Source organism: Equus przewalskii, chromosome 7 (assembly GCF_037783145.1).
Source record: "Equus przewalskii isolate Varuska chromosome 7, EquPr2, whole genome shotgun sequence".
Classification (NCBI taxonomy): Eukaryota; Metazoa; Chordata; class Mammalia; order Perissodactyla; family Equidae; genus Equus; species Equus przewalskii.
Genome location: NC_091837.1, coordinates 57,636,726 through 57,649,447, shown reverse-complemented (window position 1 = coordinate 57,649,447; position 12,722 = coordinate 57,636,726). Strand labels below are relative to the sequence as shown.

At 37.2% G+C, this 12,722-nt stretch overlaps 1 protein-coding gene across 3 annotated transcripts in view; it reads right to left on the bottom strand.

Annotated features, from left to right (window-relative positions):
* The window catches only part of GALNT1 (polypeptide N-acetylgalactosaminyltransferase 1), a 135,521-nt gene that overhangs the window by 68,002 nt on the left and 54,797 nt on the right, over positions 1–12,722 (bottom strand). For all 3 annotated transcript variants that reach the window (XM_070629907.1, XM_070629905.1, XM_070629906.1), the window contains one exon: positions 5,870–6,115. In XM_070629907.1, coding sequence (XP_070486008.1) covers positions 5,870–6,008 — 139 coding nt within the window. In that variant the 5' untranslated portion in view covers positions 6,009–6,115. The remainder of the gene's footprint in view (positions 1–5,869; positions 6,116–12,722) is intronic.

Below are 12,722 nucleotides of genomic sequence, written 5' to 3'. Positions count from 1 at the left end.
ACTGTAGAATGTATACAATCCTGCTGCTGCAATATTTTACACATTTGATCACGTGGTACTTATTAATAATCTGAATAGTATAGAGCCCATATTATATACTTTAACCTACTGGTACACATGAGATTTCAGAGCCACATTTAAAGTTCCTATTAACCAAAAGTTATCTACTGCATGACTTACAGAATTCACCACGATACTCTAATTTAGAAATTGTAACATCCTAAAGAATCAAATGGATTAATAAATTAATTTTCTTTGGCAAAGAGGCCAGGATAAAATGCATGCGGTCAGTGAATATTTTTACTAATGCACTTGCAGTATTAAAAAGCAACTAACCAAAAAGATGGTAAGCATTAACTTTCCACGTACTCTGCTTACTAGTCTTTTATGTAAATTAAAAGTGAGTTCAGTGACATTTTTGTTTGAAAGCAACTGAAACCGGGTTTGGATATCATCATTTCCTGAACTGAAAAAAAGTTTTCTTGGCATACAATTTTACATGCAGATCATTTCTAAGAATCAAATCAACTTTGACAAGGGAGTGATTAAGGAGTTATTCCAAAGTATTATGTGAGAGGAAATCAATTTTATTAAATACTTCAGTTAAACTTCATTTACATGACAATGTAGGGAAATTCCTGTTTTAGAAAACTTAATTACCAAGAAAACTACAGGTTTACTCTGAATGCCGCCAAATAAGACTGACATATACAAACCACACAACATACCTTTGAATGTACTTTAATAAACCTCACAAATTTCTAATTTGTATTTTTCTCATGGAAGCAGAATAAGAAGAATAAAGTTATCTGATACCCTTTTGGGGGAAAAATGCTAATAAACAGCTAAAATCATTTCTCCCAAATGATTTTCTAATCACATAATTATCAACTCTACTGGGTTTTTTTTGGTAAAGACTGGTGCATGAGCTAACATCTGTTGCTAATCTTTTCTTCTTCTTCTTCTTCTCCCCAAAGCCCCCCAGTACATAGCTGTAAATTCTCATTGTAGGTCCTTCTAGTTCTGCTATGTGGGATGCCACCTCAGCATGGCCTGATGAGCGGTGTCATGTCTGCACCTAGGATCCAAATCAGTGGAACCCTGGGTCCCTGAAGTGGAGCACGAGAACTTAACTACTTGGCCAGGGGCCGGCCCCATCTTTACCATTTTTATGCACTATGTTTCACCTATTCCAAAATATTTTTTTCCTTATTTTTAAGATCTCTGAAATTGGGATGTGGCTTATAATGCTAACTGTAATGTTTTTGCTTTCTTAGTGGTATATAAATTAATAAGTATTCTATAAACAAAAGTATGCAAGATATGAAACACAGAAAATTACCTGATTTTTAAGATTAAAATATTATATATAACAAAATTCTCTGATAACTCTCTGCCACCTCAACATTCTTCTAAGTTTCAACCCTCCTTTCCAATTTTATGTTCAATTTATTTGTAATGTGTTCAGTATATAAAACTCTAAACACATAAAAAATTTGTAATAAAGTTTCTGAAAGCCTTAAGTAATAATATTCTTAAGTTTTTAATCATCTCAAGTTTCTTCTATAAACTATGTTCCTGAAAGGTTTCCTAATGTTCGACAGCTGAAATAATTCTATCATAAGCACGTGAAAAGTTGAATCAGCATTTAAAGATCTGAATATCAAGTACAGCACTGGCATAAAGGATCAATTCCTACTTGAAACTGCATCTGTAAAAATACTGAATATTCTATGCAACATCCAAACTCATAAACTGAATAAATTAGCTAATTCTGAAAAGCAGAAGAGTAGCAAAAATATTCCAAGGACATAACCCACGCAAACCTTGTTTTTTCAAGAGGAGCCCAATCTAATTCTCTAGCAACAGAAGAATTTTGCTATTCTCAGATAGCCTGGGATATAAAATATAAGTATAAAACTATGCAAGAGAACTGCTCAGGAAAACAAAACCAAACAAAACCAACCCTCCGTAATCACTGAAGACTGGCCCACTGTTACTTGAAGTAGACAACTAATAAGTAAAGGTAAGAATCCTAGAAAACTGTTAAGTATATCAATGACAATCTTATAAGAGGCCTTCAGCATTATCATAAAAATAATCCATTCTACTTAAAAATAGGACACCTTATCCACAATATAAAGAACAGAATTTGGTAAATCTCACCAAATTGGCACTGTAAAGCAGTTCAAAGAATGTTCAGAAATGAGATCCTTATAATACTGAAAACAATTACTCTGGAGTGTCATATCTGCTTATTGTTTTTTTGCTTTTTGGTCTTGTTTTGGTTTTTCAAATGCCACAGAAAACAAAGATCCTGGAGACCTTATGTGTTCTATCAAAAGAGACCTACATTCTTCTAGGTCACTGAGTCTACTAGCTAATTCCACTAAGAAAGTCCACATCCTTGGTGTCATTATCTATCTACCCTCTCTCAAAAACTTTAGTAAAAGATCTCTTCAGAGGCACCACAGTAAGTCTTCATCAGCCTTCTGTTGAGAACCTTAACAACTTCAGGGCTCTGACGCTACTTGGGACTTCTCAGCTCCCACTGCACTGAAATGTCACAACAGAGAAGATTTTTCAAACTGTTCTTGCTTAGTATCAACTGTCCCCCTTCCCCAACTCGTTTCCCCCCTCTTTGCCTTCAATCCCTTAAGGCTACATGGAACACAGTTTAAAAACAGATGCTCTAAGGCCCTGTCTGTGGGCCTCTCGAACCCTCTCCCTCTTCAGCTATTTACTCACCTTCTGACTTACTGCTCAGTGGTTCTCTCATTCTTTCTCTGCTGACTTCCTTCTCAGTCTGTCCCACTAAACACCCTGATACTCCCAGGCCATTACAAAACTTCTTCCTCGTCTTATCTCCTCAACACAGAGGCCCCATCTACCAGACTTAACTCAAATCTGGCTCTCTCCAAGAGCCCACTAACCTCACAACCTTTTCTGGGAGAACTGTTTTTCTCCTTTTCTCAGGAGGTAATGACGCTATCTCATAGCTCCATGTTGTGACTTCCAGACCATTTCTCCTTTACTTTGTACTTCTGTACTTTGTATAAAAGCTACTCCTTTTCTTTGATGCTCATTCCACTAGTAGTTTTCAAAACTATATTAACCTGAGAATCTTCTTCAAGGATAATCCTTTTTTTACAGTTTTGATACTCTAATCTGCTGAGAATTTGCTCTTTCAAGTATTACTTCTTTCTCTTATATTTTAAACCTCTCCCTCAACATACATAAAAAATACATACATATGGAGAAAACTAACTTTAGCTCCATTCCTTTTTTTTAAGTACTGTACTACCTCTTTGTCTTCATGTCAAAGCTGCCTAAAAGAATAAGCTACATATCTTGATTACTTCACTGGTGTATCACATCTGCTGGCACTGAAATGCACTTGCTAGGATCACAAGAAACCCGGGTTACCAAACATATCAGAAATACCTCAGCTTCATCTCAGGTAATATCTCTAACAAACATCACTCCTGGGTTTCAATGACCCCATTCCTCTGGCTTCTACTCTGACTTGCTTTACTTTACTGACCCTCCATGAAGCTCTCCAACACTGGATCTGTCTCTTCTAACTCTACACATGCTTCTGGTACAGTCTCATGTACAGACAAGGCTCAAACTACCACCTGTGTGCTCCACCCCAACCACTCTCTACTGCAGAAAATCTCTATTATCACCTCAAAGTTAAATATTCCAAACCCAGCTCATCCATCCACTTTCTCATCAAAGCTGCTCTACCTCTGAGGCTCTATCACATATAAATTCATCCAAACAGGGAGACCTAAGAGTCATCTTAGACTTCCCTCTTTCTCTTATTACCTACATTCAGTGGCTCCCCTCATTATGTAAATTTCACTATTTCTATACTTCTCACATACTTCCTCTCCTCCTTCAGTGTCATTTTAGTGTATGCCCCAAGAACTTCTCCAATCTTTCACAACAGCCTCACCATTGGTCTCTGCTATCTCATTCTCTGCCAGTATGCTAGCCACATGACCACCAAACTTTCTTCTGAAAGTCCAGATCCCATCAGGTTACTTATTCCTCCCTTGTTTAAAATCCTTCGGTGGCATGCCACTGCCTACAGGATACAGTCCAAAACCCTTGGCATGTCATAAAAGGCTTTCTGTGATATAGCCTCTCCCAAGCTCCATCCCCTGTTCTTTCCTCAAATTCTCCTACCCATCAACTCTGTTCTTTCACTTGCTTATTTTGCACATGCTTCTTTCCTTGCTTGGAAGGTGTTCCCCTCACCCATCAAACCTAACAAATATCTGCTCACCCCGATACTACTCAACTTGAGCATTATTTCCTTACTGCACCTTCTCAGATGCCCCAAGGCATTCCTTCCTTTCTGCTCTTATGCACATCTCTAGTATGCTACTTATTATGTCAGTATTGTTGTTGAACTGTCTATCACCAGCACCCAGTACATTGCCCAGCACATGTCAGAGTTTAAACAACACAGGTCCTAGTCTTTCTTACTTTCATACCTTTGCATTTAAGATAGAACACCATGAGCTCCCACTATAAATGGCAATGAATTAAGGTGGAGTGAAGGGAAAGTTAATCTGTTCTATTAAGGAAAAGAATATCCTGGTTTCTTACTGGTGAATGGTAATACCTGCCCTTTGATTTAAATGAAGACTGAGTTATAAATCTAACAACAGTTAAGGAGGCAGCATTTTGTTACTATACAGCAGGGCCATAAAGAAACCAGGAAAGTCAGCAAATTCATAGGCTGACTTTGAATAAAAATATATCTTATTAAAACTTACGGGGAAAGTGAAAATTTAAAAGTTAGGGGTAGCCCATGTATTACTAGAGTCCAGTGCTAGCAACTGAGCTTAATTTTTGGCAAATTTCCCAAGAAGAAATAAACAGAACTGGTTATATAATCCCATCTACAAAAATTACAGTAAGTAGGCACAAGTTACCGATACAAATAATTTTTAGATCATAAATTTTAGGGGACTAGGTGCCCTCATTAAAAAAGTGCAAAATATTAAAAGCGGCTATATAATCAAATAAAACATGTTAAAACAGTAATCATTTACATATAATTCCTAAAAAACAGAATTACTGTATAGCCAGATATTCTATAACTAATCACAGAGAAATTAGAGCCCAGAACAGCTGAATTACTGACTTTCAATGCAAAATCATTTTCATTATGTTAAAAAAAACAAAAGGCAGCATTTGTTTGTTGGTTGAAACATAAGGAGCTTAAAATTGACTTTTTCAGGTGTCCTCTGCCAAAAATGCCAGTACTTCTAACCCAGGACCTTCATATTTGTGTTTCCTTTCTTTTCCATACCAAATACTGCAATGTTCTCACTGTAGCTCCTATCCCATAGCCTGATCTTTTCAAAAGCCCTCTCTAAAAGTGTTAACTGGAGCTATCTACAGCATTGACTAAAAGAACTCTCCAGATCCTATCTACCTAGAAGGACTTCTTACGTTAGGACTGAGATAGGAAGGCAAGAGAAATCTCTTTTGATACCTGATAACGTGATTTTAATGCTCCACTCAGCATTAATGCATTAGACTAATCTTCTGTACAAGTTTGATAGTTCCAACTATGAGATTCCCTACATTATTTGGTAACATAACTTCCAGAAAACTAACTACATTTAACATTGAACACAAAAATTGAATTTAGCAATTCTATGCATGATACTTTAATACTTTTAACTGTTGGAAGAACCCACTGGAGAATTGTTGGAAATATGATCATATATAGGAAGCCAGATATTATTAATCTAAAAGTGTTAAAATTTTATAGTATCCAAATTAGTTAGTAAAAACCAGTGACATATTTATCAAAACAGGTGTATTACTATGAAATGTCACTCACCATCCCCAGCAGGAAGCCCTCTCTCCTTTTTTTCATCACATTTGTTGCATTCACTGAAGTAAAGCAGCAGGAACATATCCAAGAGTACCCAAATCAAGGAGGTGGCTAAGACCACCTTGCAATATGCAAATTTTCTCATGGCACTTTAAGTCAAATGCAAAATTTTAAAATATATATATATATATAAATATACAAAGATCATGAAAATTATTCCAATCCAGTTTCATCAGAAATCACGTTCATAACCTATAGAGAAAAAAAGAAAAAAGATTAAGTTAAAAATTCAGAACCTGGAAATTGAATTGTAAGATTAATTTAAGATGCATATGAAACTTTACTATGAAGAATAAGTTTATAAATCAGACTTAGAAAAATACTTGTAAAACACGTAAAAGGAACCCTAATAGCCAGTAAACGTGGAAAAGTGCTCAATTCATCATAATCAGGAAAATGCAAATTAAAACAACAGTGAGCTACTATTTCCTATCATCAAATACATGGGGCTTAAGAATCCAGTGATTCCCAGTCCATTTCAACCACTCACATTCAGTTCCCACAGCCCAAGGATTAATAAGAGTTCTCCTAATAGCCTGTACTATAGCAGTTTATTGGGTTAATTCTTGTCTCTCTGTCCTACTGAATCCCATTCTAAAATGCTACAGTTACCAGCCATTCAGAAACAGACTTACGGAAAGTATAATGAAAAAGAAAAGGTATCATAAGATCTGAGACCTTGTCTTGGCTCTGACAGAAATTCTATAGGTTTCCCTGATCTTTATTTTCCATTTCCCAGCTTCCCCACTCCCCCCAAATCTGTTACAATTGAAAAAATGAGTGGAGGAACTGTCACCAAATTTGTAGTCATTTGGGATAGTTCAACTAGAAACAATTCTGGCAAATAAGGAAGTCATCTGAGGGAGCTCTGGAGCAGTCTAAGGGACCTCAGAGAGGCATGGAGTCAGCCCACTAAGTAGTCAACACTCAGGCTCAAAGGCCTGTGTCACTGCTGATCAGGAGAGAGACAAGTCAAGTGCATTCAGATGAGGTGGATGGAGGAAACACATACCTCGCACACACACCCCATGCTGAAGGCATGTGAGCAGATGCTCTGAAGAACCAGGCTGATGGGCAATATAGCAGATACATAAAGGGCAACTTTATACGGCACGTTCCATGGCAGGCAACAGAGATAAATTTACCTGAATAATTCAGGACAGGCCAGAGAGTTTATGAAAAAGATATACTAGTTCTTGCCTCCTTCACAAGGCTGCTAGACAGCAACCTGAAAAGCAGCCCCCCCCAAAAAATACTAAGTGATACTTATAAATCTAAAATATTATTTCTGCTCATTTCTCTGGGGATACTACTGTCATGTTCTTGCCTCAAAATCATATTTCCTCAGTATCTGATATTGTGTCACATGTGGTGACCAATTACTAATAACTAGGGTAACTCGGGTGAAGGGAAAACTAAGAGCATTATAGTGCACAGTGTCATGAACAATAGTTCTCACCAGAGAAGCCAAATATATATAAATTTATATTTCGAGGTACTTCACGTGAAAGGCTTCCTCTTTTGTCCACTGGCAAAACAAACAGTCTGACTTCTAGTGCAATATCTGGAATTCAAATGTGGTTTTATGTTCTCTAAAATCTGATTTTTTTTAATGTTTATAGCCCAGAATACTTAAATGTAAATCTTTATAACTTTGCATCCACTCCTATTTAATTTTTCCAAGGTGGCACAATTAGATTCTAAAATTGAAAGTGAAATGCAGTAGGGGTGTGTGTGTTTGAGAGGAGACGGGTATGGAGGAAGCAGGAGGTCTAGGGAAAAAGGCAGGCAAAGCTAAAGCAATCCTGGGAAAAGAGAACAAAGCTGGAGGCATACAAGTCCTGACTTCAAAATGTACTACAAAGCCATAGTAATCATAACAGCGTGGTACTGGTACAAAAACAGACACACAGATCAATAGGACAGAATTGAAAGCCCAGAAATAAAACCACACATCTACAGACAGCTAATCTTCAACAAAGGAGCTAAGAACATACAATGGGGAAAGGAAAGTCTCTTCAATAAATGGTGTTGGGAAAACTGGACAGCCATATGTAAAAGAATGAAAGTAGACCATTATCTTATGCCGTACACAAAAATAAACTCAAAATGGATCAAAGACTCGAAGGTAAGACCTGAAACCATAAAACTTCTAGAAGAAAATATAGGCAGTACACTCTTTGACACTAGTCTTAAAGGGATCTTTTTGAATTCCATGTCTACTTGGACAAGGAAAACAAAAGAAACAATAAACAAGTGGGAATTCATCAGACTAAAGAGCTTCTGCAAGGCAAAGGAAACCAGGATCAAAACAAAAAGACAACCCACCAACTGGGAAAAAATATTTGCAAATCATTTATCCAACAGGGGTTAATCTCCATACTATATAAAGAACTCTCACAACTCAACAACAAAAAATCAAACAACCTAATCAAAAAATGGGCAGAGGCCAGTCCCGTGGCCGAGTGGTTAAGTTCATGCATTCTGCTTCAGCAGCCCAGGGTTTCACTAGTTCAGCTCCTGGGTGCAGACCTAGCACCGTTCATCAAGCCATGCTGAGGTGGCATCCCACACAGCAGAACTAGAAAGACCTACAACTAGAATATACAACTATGTACTGGGGGGGTTGGGGGAGAAGAAGAAAAGAAAAAAAAAGATTGGCAACAGATGTTAACTGGGGGCCAATCTTTAAAAAAGAAAAGAAAAGAGACAGCCTTACTTAAAAGAAAAAAAAGAGCAGAGGATATGAACAGACATTTCTCCAAAGAAGATATATATACAGATGGCCAATAGGCACATGAAAAGATGCTCAACATCACTAATCAACAGGGAAATGCAAATCAAAACTACACTAAGATACCACCTTACACCCATTAGAATGGCTAAAATAACCAAGACAAAAATTAACAAATGTTGGAGGTTGTGTAGAAAAGGCAACCCTCATATACTGCTGGTGGGAATGCAAACTGGTGCACCCACTATGGAAAACTGTATGGAGATTTCTCAAAAAACTAAAAATTGAAATACTAAATGACCCAGCCACCCCACTACTGGTTATCTATCCAAAGAACTTGAAATCAACAATTCAAAGAGACTTATGCACCCCTGTATTCACTGCAGCACTATTCATAACTGGCAAGATGTAGAAGCAACTCAAGTGCCCATCGACTGATGACTGCATAAAGAAGATATGGTGTGTGTATATATATATATATTATATATACACAACGGAATACTACTCAGCCATAAAAAAGACAAAATCGTCCCATTCGCAACAACATGGATGGACCTTGAGGGTATTACGTTAAGCGAAATAAGCCCCACAGAGAAAGATAAACAGCGTATGATTTTACTCATATGTGGAAGATAAACAAACACCTGAACAAAGAGAACTATTTAGTAGTTACCAGGGGGAAGGGAGGTTGGAGGTGGGCACAAAGGGTGAAGGGGCGCACCTATATAGTGACTGACAATAATGTACAACTGAAATTTTACAATGGTGTAAACTATCATAACCTCAATAAAAAATAAATTTAAAAAAAAAGCAGGCAAAGGAGAGGCAAAAATCTTTGAGATCTTGGGTTAGGCAAATATTCTTTAGGTAGAACAAAAAAACCCCCACAAATTGTAAACGAAAGATTAATAAACTGGCCTTCATAATCAAAAGTTTCTGCTCTTCAAAAGGCACTGTTAAAATAAAAAAGTCACAGATGGAGAGAAAAACTATTTACTGATTACATATCTGATCAATGACTTGTATCCAGAATATATAAAGAACGTTAAAAAAAAAGCCAATAAATTAGGTAAAAGGTTTGAAATGTCACTTCCCTCAAAAGCAATGCAGATGGCAAATGAGCACATGAAAAGATGTTCAACATCATTAGCTATCAGGGAATTGCAAATTAAAACCACAATGAAACACCACTATGCACTGACATAAATGGCTAAAAGAAAAAAGGAAAATACCAAGTGCTGAGAAGGAATTGCTGCAACTGGAACTCCAATATATTGCCAGTGGGAATGCAAAATGGTATAGCCTATCTGGAAAACAGTTTGGCAGTTTCTTCTCACATGAATCAGCAATCCCCTTCCTAGCTATTTACTTTAGAGAAAGGAAAGCATATGTCTACACAAAGACCTGTGCACAAATCTTTACAGCAGCTTAATCACAATCATCAAACTCTGGGAACAATCCAAATGTCCATCACCTGGTGAACAGATAAACAAATTGTAGTACATTTATATGGTGAACTACTACCCAGCAATCCAGCAATAAGAAAGAACAAACTCTTGATACACATGCAATAACATGGACGAATCTCAAAAGCATCAGGCTAAGTGAAAGTAAGTCACAAAAGGCTGCATACCACACCATACAATTGCATTTATATGACATTCTGGCAAATGCAAAACTATGGGGACAGAAATCAGATCAGTGGCTGCCAGAGGCTGAGGAGGAAGTAGGGGATTGCCCTCAAAGGGGCATGAAGGAATTTGTAATAATGAAAACATTCCCTATCTTGCTTGTGGTGGTGGTCATATGACTACGTCCATCTGTCCACACTTAGAAAACTAGACTTAAAAGGCTGAATTTTACTATATATAAATTCGACCCCAATATACTTACAAATAGATAAATATAGGGGGATACTTGAAAGAAATAATGCCAATTTTAGGAGGAGAAAAACTGTTTCCTCAAATGATACATACCAGAATTTATCTTGGAAGTTACTAAGAGCTCAGAGTTTGTTTTGTCCCAACTGCAATAGATTGAAACCTTCCATTTGAAATGCATTTAACTACTTAATTTATTTACAAGTTACAAAATCAGAACTAATGTCAAAGTACAATAATCAATTACATCAGTAAACTTCTGATCCTACCCTACACATCATAAGCCAAGTTCTTCCAAAGATGGATCAGCATTTTCTAGGGCTAAATAATTATTTTCTCCTACCCCTCACACTTCTAACCAAGGCTTTCCAGAAATTTCAAATTTAAGAAGAATCTCAGGCTCAACAGAACCTTTAGGAGAAAATGGAAGCTTCACTCTCTTGGACCTAATGCTTTAGACTCTGGGGTATACTGCAGTGCTTACGTCCCCCCTCCTGAGAACACAGTACTCAGGCACCCAGACCTAGGATTACTAAATTTTATTCAACAATCCAGACTAGGATTACTAACTGACCAGGCAGAGGCATGAGATATGAGGCCCTTCAATAGATCTATGCCTTTAATTTGTAGCTGGAATCTGTGCCAGAAAAACTGAAAGACTTAAAAAGATGATAGTTATCCTCTAATATTGTCAAAAGAGCCTAGATTATTTTATTTATTAGTTATATATTCCATTTGCTCTATTTCTCAATAAGAATCATAATCAAATGTATTCACTCACTTACTAATTTAATACATACAAACTCGGTAAACGTAGGGAATGTGTCAAATGGCAGGGAATACAAAAGTGAACAAAATATACACACTCCCTTTCCTTATGAAGTTTAGAGTTGGCTCCAGGAAATCAGGCATTGGTCAAATAGTCACATAAATGTGATATTCCAATTGCAATGACTGGTTTGAAGGGAGGTATATAGCACTATAAACATCTGTAATAGAGAGATCTGACCTTGTAAAAAAGGCCTCCCTGAAGAAGACATGATTTTAGGGAGGAAAAAAAGCATCTGGGGCAGTGAGTAGCAAAGGCTCTAAAGCAGGAAGGAGCCCAACACTGAAAGATCAGTGCATTGAGGACAAAAGAGGAAACCGTGATGTGAAATGAAGCTGGAGCTGGATAAAAGGGGGCAGATTCAAGAGATTAAGGGATAACTCAATGGGATTTAAGGACAATTAGATGGGTGGAAAAAGGAAGAAACCCTGGTTTGTACAACAGGATGTAGACTAATACCAGTCATGGAAACGGGACCAGCAAAAGAGGACCAATTTTTGGAAGGGAAGAGAATGAAGACGGAAAGAAACCTAAGTTTGATTTTGGACATGTAGAGTAAGAGGTACTTTTGATAGCTTCAAGGAGAGATGTTAACTTCAGCTGCTGGATCCAAAAGTTTGGGGCTCCCAGGAGAGGGTTTAGGGTAAAGATACACAGACAGAAGCCCCTGCTCTCATGCAACTTTGTGGGGTCAGATAGACTAAAAAAAAAAAAAATCCACATACAAAATAATTTTTGCGGAGCCTAATTTCCCTCCTAGAGTATGGGCTGAACTTAGTGACTTGCTTCTAACCAGCAGAATATGGTGGAAGTAATGTTGTGTGATTTCAAGATTAGTCATAAAACACACTTTCTCCCAGCACTCTCAGAATCAAACACTCCGGGGAAAGCAAGTGCCATGTCAGCTCACACATCTTTATAGAGAGGTCCAAGTAGTGAGAAACCGAAACTTCCTGCCAACAACCCGGACTACCCTGCCAGGCATGAAAGTGAACCTCTTTGGAAGCAGGCCCAGCCAACATCTTGACTACAACCTCCTGAAAGATCCTGAGTCAATATCAGACTGCTAAGCTGCTCCTGCATTCCTAACCCAAAGGAAATATGAGATAATAAATGTTTATTGTATAAAGCCATTAAGTTTTGAGGCAATGTTCTCATCAATAGAGACCTTCAACGGCAAACTAGGATGTCAAAGGAAATTCTTTAACCTATCCTAAAATATTTAATGATGGAACTTCTGATGCATTTCTATAGAATTAGAAATAAGACAAGTTATGCATCCTTGCTTCATTTTGACATTGTATTGGAGATCTAAGCAATAAGACAAGAAAAAGAATAAGGATTAGAAAAAAAAGG